At 48.3% G+C, this 25,810-nt stretch overlaps 1 protein-coding gene and 1 pseudogene across 2 annotated transcripts in view; both read right to left on the bottom strand.

The window, feature by feature from the left end:
- TRIP10 (thyroid hormone receptor interactor 10) overlaps positions 1-25,810 on the bottom strand; it is a 157,362-nt gene that overhangs the window by 81,159 nt on the left and 50,393 nt on the right. For both annotated transcript variants that reach the window (XM_078685753.1, XM_078685749.1), the window contains exons 2-3: positions 11,619-11,734; positions 9,514-9,570 (exon numbers count right to left, since the gene is read on the bottom strand). In XM_078685753.1, the coding sequence (XP_078541879.1) occupies positions 9,514-9,570; positions 11,619-11,734 (173 nt within the window). The remainder of the gene's footprint in view (positions 1-9,513; positions 9,571-11,618; positions 11,735-25,810) is intronic.
- LOC144780048 (small nucleolar RNA U3) lies at positions 5,052-5,225 on the bottom strand (annotated as a pseudogene).

Raw genomic sequence — 25,810 nt, 5'->3', positions numbered from 1 at the left:
TAGTTTGGGGGACCTTAAAGGCATATTTAAGGGGGGAAATTACCAGCAGACTATGCTTCAGAAATAGGCGGTATAGAGAGGAGGTTGCCCAAATAAGAAACAGAAATGAAGATCTTAGAGGCTGGTCTGCGGCATATTGGGGAAGAGGAGATGAGGCAGGGAGACGTTGATAAATTGAAAAAACTGAAAGAACAGCTAGATACTATTTTACAGATGAGGGTTACAAAGCACTGGGAGGGGAGTAAGCTGGCTCATTTCGAGTATGGGGAAGGGGCAGGGAGAATGTTGGCCTGGAAAGCAAAAGTAGATAGAACACGTAACTTGATAAAAGAAATAGTGGACACTGACTAAGGCCAAATTAACTACCGACTCAGAAAGAGAGGGAGCTTTTTAATGACTTCTTCCAGAAGTTATATATGGAAAACAGGGAAGTCAGCAAGGATGAAGTAGAGGAATGGCTGAGCTTGATTAGAATTAAACCTCTAGATATATCGCAACAGCTTCTCTTCAAGCAGGAAATCACTCAGGAGGAGGTTAAGAGAGTAGTACTCAGGAGAAAAGGTGGGAAAGCGGCAGGACCGGACGGGTTACCTACAGAGCTATATAAAAATCTGGGTGACGTTTTAATCCTGGCTATGATTCTGTTGTTTATAAAGATCTTGAGTTCTGGATGAACTCACATACGACCTTATTGATGTGATTGATCTCGCCTCAACGTATTCGATCCCCTTGGCCGTCTTAACCCTAGATGCCACCCAGGCTTTTGATAGAGTCAACTGGGTGTACTTGGCGGTCAAGTTAGAAAAATACAACATGGGCAATAATTTCCATAGAGTCATCCATCTGATCTATCGAGATCCATTAGCGAAAATGCTAGTTAACGGCAACTTAACTAAACCTTTCAAAATTACCAGGGGTACCAGGCAAGGTTGCTCTTTATCCCCTCTCCTTTTTAATCTCTTTATTGAGCCTTTTGTTCAGAAGCTCAGAGACAAGGTGAACATCCCATCCTTTAAGTATGAAGGATGGGAGAGAAACATAGCCCTTTTCGCGGATGATATACTGATCTACTCCTCAGATCTCTCCGCTGCCCGGTCAGTCGTTTTACAACATGCAGATGAGTTTGAGAAGGTGTCAGGTTATGAGGTAAACTCAGGAAAAACAAAGATCATGACATTGAACCTAGAGGAGAGTCAACACCGGACCAAAAACAGAGAGGAGATACTTAGAGGTTAAGATAGTACAAGAGATAGACAAAGTTACAGAAGTCAACATGTCAAATGTTACAAGGGATTGCTCACGGCTTATGAAGAGTTGGGTACACCTCCCCCTGTCAATTTTTGGAAGGGTAAATTTGGTTAAAATGATAATATTGCCTAAGATCACCTTCCTTTTTAACACAATCCCTCTGCATTTTGGCAAGCCCTCCATCGAAAAACTTCAGCAGGCCATAAACGCCTTCATTTGGGCTTATAAGGGTACAAGAATTGCTTGAAAGAAGCTGTGACGCAGACGGGAGAAGGGGGGGATTATCCCTCCCGGATTTGCAGTATTACGCAAGGGCTTTTCAACAGACCCACTCTAGAATGCTGTTAAAATCTTCAGACCTTTCCGCCATGTTAAAGGGGGCTGATTTTGGCACGGATTGCTTAATTTTTAAGAACGGAGACCCTAAGTTTTTAAAAAAGATTAGGCTCAAGGTGCTTCAGGCCATGGCCAGAATATGGACAAGCATCAGGCGGCTGACGGGTCTTAGTTATTTATACAGTCTTGGCCCCCTCTGGGACTCCCACGGAACACCGGATTGTTTAAAGGATAAGCTAGCGCAGCCACTAAGAAACACCGGGTTTACGTATGAGGGGACCTTGCTCACGAAGGTATAATTCAATCTTGGTCAATGCTGGGGGGGGGGGGGGGGGGGGGGGGGAGGGGTGGGGGCGGCCAATCTCTAGATTCAAGTACATCCAACTGAGTAGCTGGGCTCAAATTCTGAAGTCCCCAATTGGTATAGGCAACCTCTGAACACTTTGTGGTGAAATCCCCAGGGTAGAAAGAGGTATCTACCTGGTACTGGGAAATCGAAGAAGCAACAGATGGAGACTGCAGATTGGCAGAAGAACTGTGGGGAGTTTACCTGCCTGGAGTGCAGTGGGAACAACTCTGGCAAGTATCATTGAGCACCTTGTTTTGCATGGTTAAGCCGGCCTGGTTTAGGAGGAATCATCTCTTTTCAATTCACAGGGCCTACCAAACTCCTCAAAGGCTGTCAAAGATGACAAAAGGGCCTGCTGTAAAGTGCACAAAATGTAGCCTGGAGAGAGCATCGGGCATTTATATGTCCAAGGAAAGTCCTGCCATCATCGAATTCTGGGTGAAGGTTGGCAATACCATCTCGAATATTCTAGGGTTACAAGTTAAGGCAAGCCTCTCTATGATTCTCTTTCGAATCTCTGATGAAATCACAGGCCCTGCGAGATCATTTATTTTTTATGCGATACTATTAGCAAGAAGGGAAATTTGCTACATGTGGGTTGAAAGCTCTCACCCCTCCAGCGTGCCGACAGGCTGGAATCTGTAATTTCTACCTCCAAGTTAGATCTGAAAGGGTACCCATCCAAGAAGAGGAAGGCCCTTTGGAACTTTCTATTGAGTTGGCTGGACAAAGCGGCAGAAGATAATTGATCAGGGTCTCTAAATTTCAATACACTTGCCCTATGATTATACCCCTCTGGATCTCTCTCGGCTGCGATGGGCCCCTCTGATTCCTCGAATTTTTCTAGAAGCTGCCGGTTCATACTGGATTAAATCTGAGAGGGACCTTTCCCGATTGGGATAGTACTTCCCTGTACGTAGGTGTACCCGTTGGGTGGAGGTTTCCTATATCTGCTTCAAAGGGCCTCCAGGGTACAGACGTTCAGAGTTGTTACTGTGGTCAGAGGTGAACGAAGACAAAAAATAAACCAGATTGTCATCTCCAACAATAAATTGAATTACTGGACTCCAGCCTACTGTCCCGAAATGCTAAGCTCCCCACCCATCCCCAAGAGCTCGGTAAAGAGTCTCGGTATTCAAATTGACACTGACCTATCCATGCAATCACAGATAAGCAGGGTCACATCATCCTGCTTCTACCAACTTAGAAAATTCAGGAACATCAGAACGTGTTTTACCAGGGAGGCCAGTACTTTCATTATCATCGACATGATCTTGTCTAGAATAGACTATGCCAATGCCACGTATCTAGGTCTTCCCATCAACCAAACTCAGACTTCAGCTGATCCAAAATCAAGCGGCCAGAATCATCTTTCAAAAACCCAGACACAGCCACACGAAGCCGCTGATGAAGGAGCTTCACTGGCTTCCAGAAGCAGAGCGATCCATGTTCAAAACGGTTTGTATAATTTATTTTCAAAGTAATCCGCAATAGAGGTCCCAAATTCCATTCCACAGGACCCATTCTCCCAAAACAGAACCTTAGATCTGCACAAATGAACCCAATGATAGTCCCCAGATTCAAGCGCAAAAGAATGGGTGGCTCACGTTTCTCAACGTTGGGACCCCAACTCTGGAACTCCAATCCTATCGCTATCAGGCAGACAACTGACTTCATGTGCTTTAGGAAAAAATTGAATATCTGGATTTTTGCCCAAGCCTATAGCTAGGTGCAGCATTAGTGGTGGCCTCAAACTGAGCACCAAGAGACCGGTTGGTGTACGGGAGCTTTATAAATCCTCATAACATAACAATACATATCATAAAATGATAGATGAGTAATAATGAATAAGTAGGGTGTTTTTGACCTCAGGTTTCAGACTGACATCAGACAGCTCAGCTTCACTCTCATTGTCCATTTGATAAAACTCTGAACCCCTTCATGAAAACCATCCTTGGCGCTCACTGTTACCCATCGGTAATTCTATATTTCTACCCCGGATTATTCAGTGTTATTACAAAGAGAGAATAGGAAGCAAAGGTTGCTTCCCACTATATGTCATAAAGCAATGCCAGGCTGCTCGGACAGGGCACTCTGAGTGTCTGTCTGTGCAGGGCTGGCTCTCTTCTCCAAGGAAGAGCAGAGAGCACAGCTTAGAGAGGAGTGCGGAGAACAAAGGAGCGAACAAATGGTGGCGAGGGAGTGTGGCAGGAGGACAGCTTTTCTTCTGTAACATCAGAATCAGGCAACAGAGGCCAAGTTAACTATGGTTCTCCCATTCCTGCTTTGCCCCTGTCTAGCAGTTGAAAGCATGAGCTAATGACTTCAGTGGGTATACACAACATCAAATTAAAGCTGTGAAACTGCGAATAACAGGATAATTGTTTTACCAGTGGTGTCGCCAAAGGGGGCCAGATGAGGCCCATCCCCTAGCTCTATTACAGTCAAACCTCTGTGGGCACCACCACTGCACCTCTTGAACGTGGCAAGAGACAACACTGAAAAAAGACAATGCACCTTGTCACACATTTATATGTCCACCTGGAATTCATTGCAAAGCAGTGTTTGGTTAAGGCAATGCACGAGCCCACGTTTGCTTAACATGTTTAAATCTGACTTTCGATGCATCCGACTGACTATATATGTGGCTAGATGGATGGATGGATAGACAGACAGACAGGCACCTCCATATAGTCAGATTAAAACATTTTAAGCAAGCATGCACACACACAATCACACACAGACACTGTTCCCAAGAACCTGCGCGCGTGCGCGCACAATAGTCACCCTAAGCGCGCAGTGTGCGGTCATTAGCGCGCACTCCCATGACACTGTTCGCGCCGCCGCTTTTAAAATGTGAGCGGCGCGAGATTCTTACAGTGCACAGCTGTGGGCTGATTGTGGTCCTTTGAATTAGTATTCGCGTTAATTGCAGCGCACACGAGCGCTACAATTAACGCGAATACTAATTCAATGGACCACAATCAGCCCCGCAGCTGTGCACTGTAAGAAAAGGAACGCAGAGTGTTAAACACAGCGTGCGTTAAAGCACACGTCGTGTTTGAGCGTTTGCTTTTCCCTAATGTGCACAACTGCGGGCTACTTGTGATCCTTTGTGTCTCCTTCCTCCAGCTCTCCTGTAAGGGAGAGACAAACGATATTCGATAACAAACAGTAGCTGCAGAAATGCAACACCGTCAACTCACGCTCGGAATGGCTAATGAAGATCAGACACTTTAGAACACATTTCTTAGTTCAAAACTATAGAAACGATTCCTGATACTATAGTCTTACATAAACCACTGCAGCTCACACGGACAGAAAAATTAAAAACCCTTCTTGCATACAGTAAGAAAAGGTTCGGCATCATCAACTCCAACAAAAACATATGGCTGTATAACACGACAAAATAACAATCTAAAGATGCACAGGCAGACGCATTCTTCGCAATAAAGCATTCCCAGTAGATCCTGGGTGACTCACTGCTTTAAAAATCTGCATAATCGAAATCATAGAAATATATTGCTATCCCACTTTGCTGTGAGAATGCCATCAGCATTGACACACAACTCCTTTTACGAGAAAGGGTTAAAACAACTAACATTGCATCGGAAAGGGGGGTTGTCCTTTGAATGTCTCTTAATTTCCTGCTGGTGTAATGATGCACAAACGTTGGACCTCACATACAAGTATTCCTCAGTTGAGCACGAGTGGGCTTTTCTGTGCTGCACGTGTTGTTTGGCTGACCTTTGCTCAGTGACTGTAGTATGGGAAATACCCGTAAATTCTAAATAAACATTAAGTCATTTAATAAAATCAGGTGAATGATAACGTTTAAGAGAATTTATCTATTCAAGCACATCGCCATGGGCATAACTTCTCTTCCATAGGATTAAATTAGGTCTACCAAAGGCGCGAGCAGAGGCCCACAAAGAAAATCCTAACACGAATGATTTTCAGATTTAAGGCACCGGTTTGACAAGTGGATAAACTGGCCTGTTATCTGTGCACCTCTGGTTAGGCTTGTGAATACGCAATTTGAAGGACAAATTATCGTCAGGTTTTTGTGCATAGAAGTGTTCCAATATATTGTCCTCAGTAAATGAGGGGTCCATTTCCCAGAGTCATCTAATAAATAAGCTACTTTGTCATTTTCTCGCCTTTAAATACATTTTTTCAAAGTGAAAGCTTTTCTGCCGTACTTCTAAGTACATTAGTGTATTTTTCCAAAGACAGCAGTATCTGGCATCTGACTTTCCCCAACGTTCCTGCTGTCTGATATGAAAGCTAATGGGCCAGATCAGGACAAGCCTTGCTGAATTCTATTTAGCCAGATATAGACTGCTACTTTTCCATCCTAAGCAGCATCCAGGGTCTGCTTTACAGTATTGTAAACTATTCTAATCTACGTCAGCACATTATTTAGTCACTTTAATGAAATCTATGAAGTTGAGCAGTTATGTTTGTACTACTTGATTCAATGCCCATTAGATTACCCATGTTAGACTAATGTTCTGATTTGTTGCCTTTGCCTCAAATTGTAAAGCGCTCCGATATCCTTCGGGATCAAGTTCGCTCTATATAAAACTTTATAAATAAATAAATAAATCACATTCAGCCTGCCTTTTCTTGACACACACGGATTCCCTGCTCTCTGCTCCCGAAACAGAGAGGGGCCTACAGTGTGAAAGTCAAAGTTCAAACAGGTAAACAGAGCGTAGCCATAGTTTTGTTTCATGCTTTGGCTCCCAGCAACAAACACATTTTTACTTATTGAAAAATTAAGAGAACCAGTTGGTAAACTCACAGCAAAGACAATCTAGCGTTACTTCCACAGTTTTCTGCACTGCACTAAATGAGCACTATTACAGTTTTAAGATGGCTATGCATAGTCAGACTGCGCGAAGAGTGTGTTTTACTTCAGATCAGACTGACTCACCAGAGCACTTACTCTGTTGAAGCAAAGCTGCACCCGCGCTCTGATTTCACATCATACTGTGCCAAAACTGTACGAGGCCTAGGAACTATTCTTGTTCACTGCCTTGATTTTGATGCTCTAGCCAAGACAGGGATTTTTCTGGAAGTTTCATCCAAAAATATCTTGGCGAGATGTTCCAGTTCCTATCTGAAAGCGATTTACATGTTCAGAGGCAAAGTGCTATTTGCACTCATTTTGATTACTGCAGTGCTTTACACGAGGGAAAATTGGGAAAACTCTTCACAAAACTGCAGGTTCCACAAGACTGGGCAGGAAGACCGTTTTCAATCAGAATATTTGGTCCAGATTATGAACTGTCAATCTGCCGAAAGAGTCACACTGATTGCTAGTGCATGAGAAGCGACCAGGCACGGTTGCAAGCGTGGAAACAAAAGGAGTAGCAACCAGCTACCTTTACATTTTAAAATGTTGGACCACAGACCATATGTATGGCAATGTCTTTAGTCTCCCTGAACAAAGGAACTCTTCCCCAGTTCACGTCTACGAGCCTAACAAGGCGATGGCATTCGACTAGGGGTCACGCGTCGTGAAAGACCTCCCACAAAAACTTTCAATGTGGTAATGCACCATCTTTTCAGATTTTTATTAAGCAAAAGTTTGGAGTGATATTTGGTGCTGCACACATTCACGTTCTGGTTCCCAGCGCACATAGCCATGGCTGCATCGCACAGAGACCCTACACTGCCGCACACAGAGGAAAAAAATTAGAGGGAACATTGCACACAGACAGTTTTATCTGTGGCCCTGTGTGTGCCCCCCTAAATAAATCACCCCTACATAGAACACTATTTTTCACCTCAGGGTTCTCAGAGACAAGAGACAACTTTAGCTTCACCGTCGCTGTTATTTTGAAGTCACTCACAATCCCTCAGTGAAAAACAGTCCCGTTATTCACGGTTAAACATCTGTAGTTCTACACGTTCTCTACGACTGGACTCCATTTCGCGGTTGCCTTCCCGGTACAAAATTGCATTGATACATTTTTTTCCCTAAATCTTTAAAAATCGATTTCTTGGTGCAGTTGTTAGATGGAACAAATAAATACAATGGCAAAAGCGTTATTCTGTTGACACACAATTGCTGCGCATTCTGGTTGCTGTGATCGATTAAACCAAAAGGAAACTTTCTATGCCGGATTCAGCCACTAGATGGCAAGAGGGTAAAGAAAATGAATATATTAAAAACAAAAAAAATGCAAATAATTCTGACAGTGACATGACAGCAAACCGTGAAAACAAGTCCATAATCAAATGGTAATCGGCAAACAGGTTTACCTGCAAAGGGTAACTAGCAATATACATATGAAAACAGTTTAACTAGATAACGTTCTCAGTTGGTTCCTAGTGTAATGGTTTAATTGGCAACCCCAAGCTTTTTACACACAATTCATGGGAAAAAATACACCTCTCTGCAATACTTTGCTTTAAACACGACACTGAACTCTCACTTCACACACCTCCCACGAACGTTCTCTCCCTCCACGACCTGGTCACCTCACACCTCTGTCCCCATGCTACTGACAAGGACAGCTCGTCAATTTAACACATCTTTTGAGGGAGCATCACACGCCTTCCACAGATCTTCGACTAACGCAGGAGCGTGTACCCCACATATATGTATATCCAAATGTTAACACGCTGCTCCCATAACCTCACAGCACGCCTCACACACATCACCGCCTTACTTCTCACACAGTGCACAACCCTACACACCACACACACACACACATTACCCTCTTTACACACCTTGTTTCTTCCGTGCCAGGAAGAACTCACAGACTTGTACTTGTGATACTGCACATTCTAATAAAAATGTCCCGTTTTCCAAGTTGGACAACCACAGTTACAGCGCGTAACTGAAGTGGGTTTGACAATGGCCTCGGGGTTTTATAAAGGTAAAGACCCCCTAGTCCGGAGAAGCCCACCGAAGCCAGGGTGTTCAGTCATTAACATACACACTCTGCACACACAGAAGACCAATCCAAGATGGTGGTTAACTTGAGGGAGGTGAGTGCAGAGAAACAAAGCCAAGATGGCAGCGGAAACAGCAGTCAAAACAAAGTGATGTGTTGCCCCAACCGATAGGACAGGAACATGTTGAAATAATTCCCTGCTTCTGCAGATTCTCTGGTAGTGCGTTTCTGCTGGTCTACTGCTGTGCAGCTGCTTGCTGTTTTATTCAAGTGATATCCAATTACTGAGCTGCGATTGAACAACGTAGGGTCTATTGCCAGAAAGCTTGCGTATGGTTATCTTTGATGTGCCCTAATCTAAGGAAAGGGGGTGTACTCTGATTTTGCGGTGGGTGGCACTTTGTCTTGTTTTCCTTGCACGGCATTGCATGCCACTGGCTTTATTGGCCCCCTCACTTGTCTTGGGCACCTCTTGCCAGGCTGTCTGGCTTGCAGGGCTTTTCGCAATGCAGGGGTGGTGGGTTAATTCCGTCTCCACAATCAGACTTATCTGAGCTCACCAACACATCTCTGTCACACATAACCCACTTTACTCCTCATGTTCAACCGACTTGTCTCTCCCTAACCCTATGCATAAGTGTCGCTACAAATAGAACCAGAAGTTCTTACTTGCATTCTGGGTCATCCTTGGAGATCCGCTTCGGAAGGTACTTCTTTACCAAATTCCTGCACAATGAAGAAGGGGTGCACGAGAATGGGTTACAAGCTAAATGAAGGCAAGAGACAACAGAATCAACCGAAGCATCCATGACCGCGCAAGCACCCAGCCTGTGCTGAGAAAGGCCCATCCAACCTCCTCTTAGGCTACGATCTTGCTTCCCCTCCCAATAGATGTAAATGCCTCTTCCTCACATCCACACTTTGTCTTTGACCGCAGATCTCAGGATGCAGCCATACCAAACACACTATGCAAGGGGATCGGATCACGCAACCCCTTGCTGGAGCCACCAACACCACATCCACTGGGAACCCAAGCTCTTCACCACATGCTGGGACTGGGAAGAACTAGTGTAGTCCACATCCTGCTGGGGCCACAACTGTCTAACCTGCATTGGGGACCCGACGAGTCCTGCCCTTGTTGGTCCTGGGAGCCCCTTACACAAATGGGGTTATGCGGGTCCTTTACCCTTCTCCCAATGGGGAACCCAGACACCCCACCCCTGCAGAGACGGAGTCCCATCTCCCCAGCGGCCGTCAAGAGGTCTTCAGGCCCACTGAGGACCAGAGCACTTCATACATCCTCGCTGCTCGAGTACCCCAACCTTTGCCCCCACTAGTGCTGGGAACCCTCACACCGGCCCTGTTTGGTACCTGAGCCTCCATCCACGCTGGAAGCCCAATGACACTCCCCAGTGCTGCCGGTGACCCACCACTTTTTTTTTTTTTTTAAACATCTTATTACTGAATTACAGAAACATCTGTATACAATCAATTATGACTTGCTCAGCTTACATTTCCACGTCAATCACAGCCAATATAGATATTACTTCAGCGTAATACTCAAAGTCCAATTCTGGCTCGATCACTGTTCCGGGATTGTCATTTTGTCTCCTGGTCCCATTCAGCATCAATGTGGGACTAGTGCAAATTCCCCCTCTGTAGGCGTTCCATTTTCCCCACAACAAGTTCCACTTCTTTGCACCCATCACTTTTTGATATTCCAGTCCTGCACCACCCTGCGTGAACTGGAAACATCTCACCCTTTCGTGTGGGACAAATGACCAAGGGGATGATGGAGATCAGGGGAGCTGGTTCCCTCCTCTCCATCAGAAAGGCGCCCTCACCACCACTTCCCCAAACAACTTTGCCCGAAAAATGGATAGTTTCACCCCAGTTTCCTCTCACCTTCACCCTATCAGTTCCCACCAAGGGGCGCGCTCAGCTCCCACTTTGCTCCCTACTGTCCACCAGCAAAGGAAGGCCTCACCTCGGTTTCCCTCTACTTCACTGCGCCTATTAGGGCTCCCACTTCCACTCCTCAATCCTCCGTCTACCAGCAGCATCTCTCTCTCCTCCTTCCCTCTGGCAAAGGAAACTCAGACATTTATGCTCTCTTCCCAGGAGCACCACGGTCTGCGCTTGCTCTTTCCTTAAGTGAGCGAACTTACTGTTTTTCATTCAACACATTACCCTGCAGCAGCCCTTGTCCTTCCCTCTCCTTCAGCTGAGGAGTCATCCCAGGAAGGAACCTTCCCACATGCATCTTACCTTAATACGCTTCTTACAGAGTACAGTCACACCTATGCGCTCTCTCAATATCCTTCCCAGCATGCCGCCCTTTCCCTATTTCCCTTCTATCCCCCCACCTCACCTCAATCCCAATCAGCAAGTGCCACCTCCTCCTTGTTCGTGCCACTCCTTCCCCAGCAGGCAGCGCTAACGCCTATGGTTCCTCCCTCCAGGAGGGTGTCCTCTCATCTGCACATTTCTTCATCATCCAAACACCTGCCACTACCATATGTTTTCACCTCATCCCTTCCAACCCATTCCCCAGCATGGAGAGTTCTCATCTACAGGTCCCTCGGAGCCCACACCCCATCAGACAATGCTCTCCCCGCCACTCTCTTCACCACCCTTCCCTGGTAGTGGGCGCTCTCGTCTACTGCATCCCTCAGCAGCACCCTCTCTCCAACCAGGGGCTGCTCTAGCCACCATACTCCCCAGGAGGAGTAGCGCATGCCGCAGCCACCACCACCACCAGGGGGCGCTCGTACCTCAGGTGCTTGGCATACTGCTGCTCGATCTCGGTTCGCTCCCTCACAAACTTCACATATTTCTCCACCAGCTCCAGCCCCCATTGGGTGTGCCGCTCGATCACGTCAAACTGGTCCTGGAGAGAGAGAGAAACAGAGGAAGGCAGCGAGAGGTCACAAGCGAAAGCTTCAACAACCCACAGCCACCTCCCCGGGAACTCAGTGCTGAATGACATCTGTCCTTCTCACGTGATCACAGAAACACACGACTTTCAAAGACACTGCTGTTGTGCACACCCTTCTTTTCAAAGTGTATGCTAATAAACGCCCCCCCCCCCCCCACACACACAAGTCACGTGACGGCCAGGATGGTAAGGGGTTCTTCATTTCTGCAGGAAATACTGGTTTTGCTCGCCTCGTTCCGGCTGAGTGCGAGCTAAGGAGACGGTTCATCAGTGTCAAAGGCAAAAGTGTGTGTTAATGAAGGTCACTGGAAGCTGAATCCTCCAGGGAAATCCAGAAAAGCCGGCCTGGGGGATCAAAAAAGGAAGGCCTTGAGTCACCACTAACTTCTTGTGGCCACTGGGAAAACGGTGTGATTGCTGAAGGAGAGGTCTGTCCACTGAAGGGGAGGCGAAGACGCCGGGACATCCATTTAGTGAGAGGGAAAAGTGGACCCACCCCCCAATTCCGTCCACAGAGTACACCAAGGCATGCGAGAGGGATGATGGGGAAGAGACCCCGGCCTATAGACACTTCTATGTAAAAATCTCTTTTTACTGTTGTCTAAGTGACAAGGTTCGGTGCTGTCCCAATCTGTAATTGCGTTTTCTGATTGTACAACTAATTATAGGATTAGTCTTAGGTGTTCCATATTTATGGTCTGCAAAGTAAATGTTTACTTCATTTCATAGTTTAAAAAAAAAAACACCTTGTTGGTGGGCCATTTATGCTGAGAGCTTGCACTTTCCTCCTGGTCTGGGAAAAAAGTCTGGTAATTACAAGTTTGCTTTTCCTCTGGCGATGAAAAAGCATCCAAGACAGACGGTGTCTAGTTGCTGTACTTCTGAGACACCTCGGAAGCACCCAGAATGAGGTGGTGCTGCAGTGCAGTGGAAAGCAGACTATCAAGCAGTCATGAGGTAACCGAGTACCCTCTGCCCCCTCTCCTGCACCCTACCTCCCAACATTATGGGGCCGCAGACATATTCTGATCCAGCACCCAGAGTAGCCACTGGCATTATATTGGCACTGACCCAGAAACCCTTCTACTCATCGGGCTTGTCGGGGAAACTCCTTCTTTAAGGATTTTTCGGCCAATGCCTTTCCTGCGTGTGACCTTCAAGAGAAGAGTAATGAATCAATTCACCAGAGGAGGGGACCACATTCTTACAACCCTGTCACTCTATCTTGGATACACAGCTGAAAATAAAACATCCTAAACTTCTGGAGATGGGATCCTCCTCACCACTCCCTACATTTATCATCAAGGATATTTAAAAGGAAAAGGGAGTTGGGGAAAGATTGATCGATGGGCACGGCCGAGTCAGCACACCAAATAAGAAATGGCAATGCACAATGAGAGGCACCTACATCATTCTTTCTCGGGGGTCCATCTTTTTATCGTGTTGGGATTAACATGCGACTAAACTGGCTACAAGAGTCCATGAGCAAGTTAAAGAAGCCAAAAGAGCAGATAATGGCAAAGCCAAAAAGAACAGATAATGTAACCATGCTCAAGCCACAGGTAGTGCCCACCTAGTCTCAATTAGGCCCACCCAGAAGTCCACAGCTAATCAAGGACCAAGGCCAATTTAATATTTCCCCGATTCAAAAGCAGGTTTCCTCAACAGTGTGCCACATATCCCCCAAAGACTAACTTCCACTGCGTCAAGTCCAAGAATGCTGAAGACAGTTGCCAAATTAGCAAGACAGTCACATATATATCGTCAAAAATACTAAAAATGTTATTAATGAAAAGGCAAATTCATCGTACTAAACTACAAAGATAGTTATTCCTGTATATTTTTTGCTCGTGTCTGATACAATTTGTTCACATATCAAAGAAATCTAACAGATAAAGCATTTACACAAATGTTACAAAAAATAAAAAAAACAGACTGGATAAGAGTCCCATCAATTTGCTCTGCTCTCTATTAAAGGCTACAAAGATGACATGTTTTGGCCAGTAGGATTTGGTTCCAAACACGTCAGCAGGATTTCTCCTGGTGAAAACATTTGAAACATTCTGATTATGTTTAACAAACATTTTGAGAATGCAACTGTAGCTGCTCAGCACCTTTGCGCTCTAGGTTATGCAAAACAATGGGAATGGAATGTGATCTAGTCAGAGAGTGCCTTCCCTTTATTTTTAATTAGAAAGAGTGCACCACATTTTTCCACTTAACATATCACAGACCTAAATCATCATGACTCCAAATTAGGATACAGCAAACGGTGGCTCACTGAGTTAAGCACTTGGCATTAATATCAGCTGTCCTGGTGGGCCTCAAGCTGAAATCTGTGTGAGGCAAACTCAGCCTTCCATACTGTAACAGTCGACAAATACATTAACGTTAAAATGGGTAAAAATAACTTGATACATTCAATACTTAAAAATGGCTGAAGTGAGGTATCAAACACAACACTACACAGAAAACAGGTTTTTATAAAATGTGATTACCTTCAAGTAACAGTAGCACAATGACAAATGAGTTGGGTACCACCAGTGACTGCTTCCCAGTTGGTGTTCATCTAACTTTAATGCGACAGCACTTCTTGACAAACAGCTGTCATTTGTTCATAAATCCATGGCCTCCTCCAGCTAACTTGATGTGAACGAGGTGGAGTTTTCCCTACCATTGTGATAGTCCACCAAGGCATCCTGTCTATCAGGGTTCCCATCCATGTATTCTACTGGGTTTTACCATACTAGCAGTAAGATAGTAAGGGTCCAAAAATGATCAATACATATTATTGGAAAGCTTTCTCTCTGTTGTGATACGTATGTTTGCAACAGGTTCCATATGCAGCTAGGCCTGGATGTTGCAGGAAGAAGAGTCGCATAGAGCTCTGTCTTTTGTTGCATTGTACTAAAGCCTTTTCCAATTCCTCCGCCTTTAGGACAAAGCCTGATCCCCATGTCATCGTCACCCTCCTTGTAGCAAGAAGCATCGCTAGGGCTGTAAATCCAGGTGGCTTCAGTATGTCCCTCACACAGCCCAGCCGAGCCACCAAGGGGGATGGTCTAAGCACAATATTTTCATATCTCATACAACAGGATGTAGCCGTAAGGCTAGAGCGGTCGACCTCAAACCTGGGGAACCGGGTTCGAGTCTCGGTAACGACGTTAAACATCCTGTGATTCTGGGCAAATCACTTAATCTCCCCGTGCCTAACAAAATGAGTGTGTCCTTGTTGAACGAAACTGATGGTCATGTAAAGCGCTCCGATATCGGATATCTTCGGGTCTAGTTCGCTCTATATAAAACTAACAAAAAATACACAAAAAAAACACAATGAACATCAGTCCTATATTTGTGCATGGACAGACATTCTATGCCAGATACAGGAAGTTCTCCTCAGGGAGTCTACACCCCTGCATTCTACCTCTAAATTCAACCACGTCATTTAGTCACTGTGGAGTACAGTAGCATCTCTGGATGTAATTTAATGTATTACTGTGTGCCGCCCATTTTGCATGATTTTGTCTGTAGACCGCAATATGACCATTGCTCATCTGTGATCTTCACACCCAAAACTCTCCCCCTTTGGTCCTAAACTCTATATGTAGCCTGCTGAGGTTTCCATTGTTTGGTTATATAATCACGATAATCTGTGTAAGCAGCAGCATTGCCACTGGTTCCAACGGGATTCCCGAGGTAGGAAGTGCGCTCCTCAATCTACGATACAGGAGTATGTCAGGTGGCGAGCAGCTCCTGAGGCTCTGTGTGGTTATGAATTCTCCTTCTTCATACACATCCACGAGTGTGTCTATCTGCAGTCTCTTTAGCTGGTTGATTAATTTGGTTCAGCTGCGAGTGGCACAGGGGGGTGTACCATCTTCAGCATCATAGAGGAATATATCTCATCCGTTCCGCTGAGCTTCACTTATCCCAAGTTCAGGTGGTGCGTACAACTGAGTCAATCTCTACAGTCAGACTTTTCTTAGGCACCCCAAGTACTGTGTCCAGGGTGACTGGCTTCGTCACATCTTTTTTCCACTGCAGTGTGTGTGAGGCATAAAGGCAGGGCACTGGAATTATGCGATTCTGTGGCGGTGGTTTTTCCCCACATAATTATGGCTTTGCAGCATTTGCCATGTAATCCATCATCTGCTGCATAATCTGCAGATTTTAACAAAAGAAGTTTGCGTCTAGCTCACTCTGATCAAAAGTTACTAAAAAAGTGGTGGAGTAGGCTCAAGCGCAGCGTAAGGCCCTCTGCAAAGGTTAACTGGTCCTGTTTCAGTTGTTTCTTTCTCTATGTGGTTGTTAAACTGGTAATCATGAGGTTACATTTTTCCCAGACAGTATTACAATGCTAAAAACTACAAAATAATGAAGTGAGATAAAAAAAAGTGCCACATTATGCCACAAAATTTACTTTTTCTTGCCACATGATTTCATCAACCCTCAGCATAATTTGATAGTCCCCTGCCGCATAATTCCAGTGGCCCAACATATACATCAGAGTGGTACCAATAATAAGCATATTGTGCCAGTGCCACAAGGTACTTTCAAGTTTAGGGGCAGAGATTAAGGCAATGTCAATGCTTACAAGCCAATATTGGGCTGTTTTACACCCCACTGCAGACTGGTCATTACCAATCTTAACTAGTCGAATAAAGTTTGGCTAAAGGGAGTGGGCATGTTCTCGACCAGATGCAGCAATTTGGACAAAATAACCATTTTCTTAAGTGACATGCATCCTGCCATGCACAGTCGGAGGAAGATCCATCGGTTTACCTTGCTAGTGATGTAGTCTATCGCCACTCCATGGTTACTCCCTTCTCATTGGGGCAACATCGCTTTGCACCTGAATATCAGAGTAATTCACTGCTGTGTCCCTATCACTTTAGTGGAAAGTCTGTTTTTCATTTTTGCGTGCATGACATCAATGGTAGGAGCACAGATTTAGATCAATTGCAGGTGAGCCCCTGTTTCCCACTCGCACTACTTAATTCCTGTTCTGGTGTCTTGGTTTATGCCTGTAATGAATCACATTTTTGATAGGTTCCCCAAATCATAAACCGCTGCCAAAGAGGTACTCCCTCAGCCAAATGGCACGAGGTTCTATTGCCTGGGCAAATAGAATGGGTTATGGGTCCACCCTTCTCGAGGGCCCTTAGTATTTGGATCAGTCGAATTACCCTTACATTTGCACCAGGTCTGCATGCAAGCACATCTGCCCAACTCGAACACTTTTGCTACATCAGGAAGGTTGCTTCTGTCCTGATCTCGAGGTTAAGATGATGAGGTATAGAGAAAAAGGTACACATATTGTCAGTGTGAATCCTGACTGGTCCAGCATGTAGGGCAGGAGTCTATTTGCCATTAATTTAATCTATTTTTTTCCAAAAGGGACTCATTTGGTGATTCAACTTTTGCCCAACTCTTCGTGACCTCCTTCCATCATCCTCATATGGAATTCTCATTTTTCTTAAAAATTAATTGGCCATTAGCACCCACTTTGGTTTGAATGTTGCGCAACACCTCCAGTACAAAATCTACTGTTGTTTCTAGAACACTCTTATGGTTGTGTTTTTCCCCTGAATTGCACTGTAACCATCAATGCAAAAAATGTGCACTTCTCTTTAGTTGTTAGCCAAAGAGCAACACATAATCTGATCTTTCCAGGATCAGCAGGGAGTTTTGCACCTTTATTGCACAACTCATGGACTCTTTCTCCTCTCTGTGACCCCCCCACCTCCCGACACCACACTAGTCCGTTGTCAGACCTGTTGTCCCTTAATGCACCAGGAACAAGGGTCTCCGAAGTGCATCACAGCCACCATCTCGCCCACACACTTGCGACACAAGGGACTCTCCATGATGTTCAATCTCAAAAACTTCACTGTCTGAGTCTCACCAAAATAATAATAACAATAATAATCCACATTTGTAAACGCACAATCATCTGTAAGGGTCTCTAGGCGCTGGGGGCCGTCGGGAAGATTAAGCAAGCTATTGCCCAGAGTCACATGGCGCTGGGCTAACCTGCCGCCGGAGCCGGGGATCGAGCCCTGATCCCCAGATTCCAGCGTCAGTCGCCCTGGCCGCGGCGCCACACCTCTCCCTTCCAACCACTAGAGGGTAGAATTGCTTCCAACAACCATGTGGCCTCACAGAGCACACTGCAGTCACTGCCATCCACTGTGCTGAAAGCCACGTCCCTCCCTCCCCTCAACTTCCAACTTTCTTTCCACCCCATGGTGAAAACGTAGGCATTTAACAGCCATGTAGACATTCCTCATGAACACTTAACATGGATTGTATGCATTATTGTTAGTCAGGATGGAGGCTCTGGGTCAATCGCAAAAAATCTTTAAGCTTTTGATATTGTCTGAGCCAAAGTCCCCATCTCAGCTAAATACAAAGCACTGCCCCTGGCCACATCTTATGCTCTTAGCAAGAAAGAACTGCCTCAGGCCGTGGTCTTTGCTGGACTTGTGTCTCAGTAAATTATTGTGGTTTGGTTGCCACATGTCATACACTCTGGGAAACTCGTGACCTTAGGGTTCTATCCCTTGTGCAACAGAGTTATTAGGTTTACTGGCTGCGTCAGGTCCTCAGCTGTGAACAAACGCCTTATGATACACCAGGTTGCCGCATGCCTTGGGCACTAGGGGTCACACGCTGCAAACTTATGTGGTTCGGTTGACTCCGCATCTGGACTATTTAAAACTGAAAAGGTAATTTTAAAGTTGAATAGTTGCCTCAGGCCAATGTACCTCATGGTTAGTGCGCCCTAGCTGCAGGGGGGCCATAACGATATGCCCTTGGTGCCTCGTCGTGGCAGAAGCTGCAGCGGACTGGCGCTTCAAGGGTTCATGCTAGCGCCGGTTTCATGCTCCAGGTTCGAAGGCGCTAGGCAGGGCTAGGGCCTCTAACGTTAACATTTAGTTGCCTCAGGCACTAAGTGATAAGCACCTTGAAAGGTTAACACAGACTTGTGTGCCTCATGCCCTGGTTCTCTAAGAGACTCGTGCACGGTCTTAACAGCCCTGGCACCTCAAAGGGTTAAGTCTCTCTGCTTGCCTGCCCCCTGGATATGCAGGTACGCGCGGCTCGCAAGTAAATGTTTTCTGGCTTCCTCGTGCCCAGAATGTGCAGAATGTGCCAGGACAGGTTCTTCCAGTCCTAGAGCTGGGAAGTCCGCGGTGCCACTCCCAGGCCTGCCGCTGAACTCGGCCTCCCCTTTGTAGGGGTCGAAAGACGGGCCCCGCCCTCCGTGCTCAGCCCCGCCCCGCCCCGCGTGCTCCTCTGCCTAATCATGTGCACCTGGGAGAGCGCGCGGCGGCGAGGCTCCATGCACAGGAGGTCTGCACGCGGGCGCCCCTCTCGTGCCACCCTAACACACACGGGCCTGGCCTGGTACAGCGGGGGTGGGCGACAGGCTGCCCCAGGCGCTTCAACGCAGAACAGGGTTGTGGCATTCGGGCGGGGGCTCTGGGTTCAGCGGCCACTCCCATACACACGAGCGGATAACGCACTCACTGGGGTGAAAGTGAGACGGCGCTGCGGTTGGCTCTACCCAGGTGTCTGACAAGCCACACAACTTGGCATGCTGGTACTCCTATGCTACGGAATGCATAGTTCAAACAGAGCCTGGCCGGGAGAGATCCGAGGGCTGCTGAAGCCCGAACGAAACGTGATCTTGTTTCGCAATTGCTGTATATAGCGCTTACGACCCCGCACAAGGCGTTGAAGCGTCCTTGCCCGCTCACGGACATCCGGGGCTGTCGAGCCCCACTTACTGAGGGGAAAGGAGGCCCTGGTTGAGAAAAGCATCTGCTGCGCCAATAGTAGCTATGCACCTGGCCCCACGTTGCTCCTGCCACCGTTTAATCCCATCCGACCGCACCAACCCAGGTTGATGCTGAACACCCACTTTGCTGTTTTCGTCTTTCCACCATCCTGCATTGCTGCTTTCAACACGCATCCAGGACCAGATCACACCGAAAAAAAGCAACACACACTCTGTTTGTCTCGTAAGTATTTAAGAGACCGAAGCACTGGAGAAGTCCTTCCTTTCGTCTGCGCACGTTCTCTTGGTGCCCGACATAGATACCCCAGAGCACCGCATTTATGCTCCAGAGTTACACACCTCCATGCATTTGGAGGCTATAACAAAGTAGCAGAAAGAAGAGAGAGCACATCGCCCTCAAGTGGGCCATAAAAGTGAAACAGTAACAAGAGTAGGAGAAAGGGAAGAGAAGTTCCCCCCCCCCCTCTCTCTGTCTCCATGGAAAGCAGAGCAATGCTTTAGAAGATACCATCTCGGACGCTACAGATCTGCCTGCTAGGATAGGTCTCGCCTGCGTAACCTATTGGCTTTGTCAATGTTTTTAGCCATGCTGCACAGCAATGCAGCTGTCGTGCAGCATGGCTGAACCTTTTTTTTTTTAAAGCATTATGATGTTGCCCGCTAAAGAATGATGATGGATTAAACCCAGATCAGTTGACTTGGGGTGAGTGTTTGCAATGTTCAACACCATCATTCCCTTTGGTTTTGCTTTGTTGGCAGGATATGCCCAGACATGGGTCCCTTGCTCACTTTGCCACTGGATTCAAGCTAGCCTGGTTGATGACGGCTGATTAGCCAGAAACCGGTCCCAGGATGCTTGTATCCAGTCCAGGGAAGACATGGCTTGGCAGTTCAGGCTAGACTGTTCCCACGAAGGCACAGGGTCAGACAGATTTGCATATGGCCGTGTTTGAACTGGGGTGGCAGAGTGGGCTAAAGAACGGTGATGGATTATACCCAGATCTGTTGACTGGGTGTGAGTGTTTGATTGGTTCAGATGCTCCGTCCATCACCACCACCTTTTGTACCACTTTGTTCTCCATAAGTTGGCAGGATATGCTCAGACGTGCGTCCTTGCTCACTTTGCCACTGGATTCAAGCAAGCTGGGCTGAAGACGGCTGAAATGCCAGAAACCGATCCTCGGAAGCTTGTTTCCGGTCCAGGGAAGGCATGGCTTGGCAGTTCGGGCTGGACTGTTCCCATGAGGCACAGGGCCAGACTGATTTGCATATGGCCATGTCTGAACTGGGGTGGCAGAGTGGGCTAAAGAACGGTGATGGATTAATCCCAGATCTGTTGACTGGGTGTGAGTGTTTGATTGGTTCAGATGCTCCGTCCATCACCACCCCCTTTTGTACCACTTTCTTTGCCATAAGTTGGCAGGGTATGCTCAGACGTGAGTCTCTTGCTCACTTTGCCACTGGATTTAAGCAAGCCGGGCTGTAAAGGGCTGAAATGCCAGAAACCGGTCCTCGGAAGCTTGTTTCCGGTCCAGGGAAGGCATGGCTTGGCAGTTCGGGCTGGACTGTTCCCATGAGGCACAGGGTCAGACTGATTTGCATATGGCCGTGTCTGAACTGGGTTGGCAGAGTGGGCTTAAGAACGGTGATGGATTAAACCCAGATCTGTTGACTGGGTGTGAGTGTTTGATTGGTTCAGATGCTCCGTCCATCACCACCCCCTTTTGTCCCACATACAGGCAGCCACATCAGATTTTGGCGGGAATCCTAATTGTGCTTCTTCCTAAATAAAAACTAGTTCTTACAATTATGTTATACAGTTAAGTCTTTGAACAGCCCTTTCATTAATCTCTACCTGACCTCCTCCAATGAGGTGGCTTTCATCTATTTTTCATAATACATTTTGAGTAGATTTTACTTTTTTTAAATGTGTACACATCTAGTTTACCTTGCCTGTGTTTTCAGCTGTATTGTATCTACTTTTATTTGGTCTATTCTTCCAACAGGAAGCCTTGTGCACAGGCCTGGCACCAAAAAGGTTTAGGCTCAAGACCTGATCGAAAGGAACAAGGCGGTGGGGAGTTAGCGCTGTGGTCACGGGCGGTGCAGTTTATCTTCTGATCTCCTGCTCGTCTACTCTCTGGGATGTGTATTTACACATTTGAATATTTAAATCACCCCAGGAACGCTGTGACAGGTGCGTAGGAGCAAACCATGTATGCACCCACCCAGACCCATAGAAGACGCCCAGATTCCGAAAGTGCTATTAGGCTATGCTAATGTGCATACCATATCAGAAAATGAATATGTAAAACAGACTATGCAAGGTCATAGAGGGCAGATGCACAAATAATTAACTTTGTCTGAGATCAGTCCAACACTGATCATCTCAGACGGACTCCACCCAGAGAAACCTCAACACCGACTACCAGAATTCGTCCCAAGGAGAATGCCCAACCCTGAACACTCCGGAGGACGCCACCTTGAGAATACCCAACCCTAAACTTCCCAGTGGACGTCACCGTGGGAATACCCAACCCTGAACCCCCTCTGGGGAACGGAACCGTGACAATACCCAAACCTGACCCCCCCCCAGGGGGACACCACCTTGACAATACCCAAACCTGACCCCCCCAGGGGGACACCGCCTTGAGAATACCCAACCCTGAACACCCCGGGGGACGCCACTGTGAGAATACCCAATCTTGAACCTCCGGGGGAAGCCACCTTGAGAATACCCAATCTTGAACACCCCGGACGCCGCCGTGACAATACCCAACACCGAACCCCCTGGGGGACACCACTGTGAAAATACCTATCCCTGAACACCCAGGGGGACGCCACCTTGAGAATGCCCAACCCTGAACCCCCCGTGGGACGCCACCTTGAGAATGCCCAACCCTGAACCCCCCGGGGGACTCCACCTTGAGAATACCCAACCCTGACCCCCCCGGGGGATGCCACCTTGACAATACCCAACCCTGAACTCCCGGGGGACGTCACAGTGAGAATGCCAAACCCTGAAACTCCCCCCCCCCCCCCCCCCCCCCGGGGAACGGAACCTTGACAATTCCCAACCCTGCCCCCCTCCTCCCAGGGAGACACCCACCTTGACAGTACCCAATCCTGAACCCCATGGGGAAAGCCACCTTGACAATACCCAATCCTGAACCCCCCGGAGACGCCACCTTGACAATATCCAACCCTGAACCCCCTGGGGGACACCACTGTGAGAAATCCCTGGGGGACACCACTGTGAGAAATCCCTGGGGGACGCCACCTTGAGAATACCCAACCCTGAACACCCCGGTGGACGTCACAGTGGAAATACCCAACCCTGAACCCCCCCGGGGAACGGAACCTTGACAATACCCAAACCTGACCCCCCCAGGGGGACACCGCCTTGACAATACCCAATTCTGCTCCCCCCCAGGGGGGACACCGATCGTGACAATACCCAACCCTGAACTCCCCGGGGGATGCCACTGTGAGAATACTCAATCCTGAACCTCTGGGGGAAGCCACCATGAGAATACCCAACCCTGAACACCCCGAGGGACGCCACATTGAGAATACCCAACCAACCCCCCGGGGACGCCACCTTGACAATACCCAACCCTGAACCCCCCGGGGGACGCCACCGTGACAATACCAAACACTGAACCCCCCGGGGGACACCACTGTGAAAATACCTAACCCTTAACACCCAGGGGGACGCCACCTTGAGAATGCCCAACCCTGAACCCCCCCGGGGGACGCCACCTTGAGAATACCCAACCGTGACCCTCCCCCCCCCCCCCCCCGGGGGATGCCACCTTGACAATACCCAACCCTGAACTCCCGGGGTACGTCACAGTGAGAATGCCAAACCCTGAAATCAATCAATCAATCAATCAGGAAATTTGTATAGCGCGCTACTCACCCGGAGGGTCTCAAGGCGCTTGGGGGGGGGTGGGGGGGGGGGGGGGGTGTCCGCTACTGCTCGAACAGCCAGGTCTTGAGTTGCTTCCTGAAGGAGAGGTGGTCTTGGGTAAGATGGAGGTGGATGGGGAGGGAGTTACAGGTCTTGGCTGCCAGGTAGGAGAAGGATCTTCCTCCCATGGTGGCTCTTCGGATGTGTGGAACGACGGCGAGGGCGTGGCTGATCGATCGTAGTTGGCGGGTGGGAGTGTAGAAGGTCAGGCGGTTGTTGAGGTACCTGGGGCCTCGGTCGTGGAGGGCTTTGTGTGCGTGGGTGAGGGGGCGGAACGCGATTCTTTTGCTGACGGGGAGCCATTGCAGGTCTTTCAGGTGTCCGGAGATGTGGCTGTGGCGGGGGATGTCCAGGATGAGTCGTGCGGAGGCGTTCTGGATGCGTTGGAGTCTTTTCGGCAGTCTTGCTGTGGTTCCGGTGTAGAGGGTGTTTCCGTAGTCCAGTAGGCTGGTGACAAGTGCCTGGGTGACCGTCTTCCTGGTTTCGGTGGGGATCCATCGGAAGATCTTTCGGAGCATGCGTAGGATGTTGAAACATGAAGACGAGACGGCGTTGACTTGTCTGGTCATTGACAGGGAGGAGTCCAGGATGAAGCCCAGGTTGCGTGCGTGGTCCGTTGGTTTGGGTGCGCTGCCTAGGGCCGGGGGCCACCAGGAGTCGTCCCAGGCAGATGGTGATGATCCAAGGATGAGGACTTCCGTCTGTCTGAGTTCAGTTTCAGGCGGCTGTTCTTCATCCACTCGGCTACTTCTTTCATCCCTTCGTGCAGGTTGGTTCTGGCGGGGGCGGGGTCGTTGGTGAGGGAGAGGATCAGCTGGGTGTCGTCGGCGTAGGAGATGATGTTGAGGCTGTGTTGGCGTGCGATGGCTGCGAGGGGGCTCATGTACACGTTGAAGAGGGTGGGGCTGAGTGATGATCCTTGTGGTACGCCGCAGATGACTTTGGTGGCCTCAGATCTGAACGGGGGGGGAGGCGGACTCTCTGGGTTCGTCCGGCGAGGTACGAGATGATCCACTCCAGTGCCTTCTCTTGGATTCCGACGTTGCTGAGGCGTTGTACTAGGGTGCGGTGGCAGACACTATCGAACGCTGCGGAGAGGTCCAGGAGGATGAGGTCCGCTGTTTCCCAGTTGTCGAGCAGGGTTCGGATGTCGTCGGTGGCTGCGATGAGGGCGGTCTCGGTGCTGTGATTGGCTCGGAAGCAGGACTGTGAGTGGTCGAGGGATCCGTTCGTCTCGAGGAAGGCGGCCAGCTGTCTGTTGACGGTCTTCTCGATGACTTTGGCAGGAAACGGGAGAAGCGAGATGGGGAGGTAGTTCTTGAGGTCGGTGGGGTCTGCTGATGGTTTCTTCAGGAGGGCGCTGAGTTCGGCATGTTTCCAGCTCTCCCGGAAGGTGGCGGTGTAGAAGGAGCAGTTGATGATGTCCCGGAGTTGGGGTGCGATGACGGAGTCGGCCTTGTTGAAGACTTGGTGAGGGCATGGGTCGGTTGGTGATCCGGAGTGGATGGTGTTCATCGTGTGGATGGTGTTTTCGGTGTTGACTGGGGTCCAGTCGCGGAGGGTGGTGGTGGGAGGCGTCGGTTCTGTGGTGGGGTACATGGTCTGTTTGTCGAAGCTGTTGTGTATGTCTGCGATCTTGCTGTGGAAGAACGTGGCGAGTGCGTCGCAGAGGTCTTGAGAGGGGGTGACGTCGTTGTTTCCGGCACTGGGGTTGGAGAGCTCTTTGACGATGCTGAAGAGCTCGTTGCTGTTGTGTGCGCTGTTGTCTAGTCGTTCCTTGAATGCCGTCTTCTTGGTGGTGTGGATCAGCTGGTGGTGTTTGCGGGTGGCGTACTTGAGGGCGGTCATGTTGTCTGTGGACGGGTTCTTTCTCGAGGGTGCGGCAGTTCTTCTTGGAGTTCTTGAGGTCGTCGTTGAACCACGGGGCTTTCTTGCTTCCGGGCCTGTTGGGATGGGTTTTCAGTGGTGCGAGGTCGTCGGCGCAGTTGGTGATCCACTGTGCGAGGTTGAGGGCTGCTTGGTTGAGGTCCGTTGATCTGGCGGGAGGGTTCTGGTTCAGTGATGTAGTGAGCTGGTCGGTGGTGATCTTGTTCCAGCTCCTACGGGGAATCTGTTGCGGGTGATGGTGAGTCGTGGTCTTTCTGAAGCTGAAGTGGACGCAGCTGTGGTCTGTCCAGTGGAGTCCGGTGGAGTGGCTGAAGGAGATGTGCTTGCTCGAGGAGAAGATTGGGTCGAGCGTGTGTCTGGCGTA

The sequence above is a fragment of the Lissotriton helveticus genome, chromosome 1_1 (genome assembly GCF_964261635.1).
Source record: "Lissotriton helveticus chromosome 1_1, aLisHel1.1, whole genome shotgun sequence".
NCBI lineage: Eukaryota > Metazoa > Chordata > Amphibia > Caudata > Salamandridae > Lissotriton > Lissotriton helveticus.
This window is presented reverse-complemented; position numbering and strand designations above follow the sequence as displayed.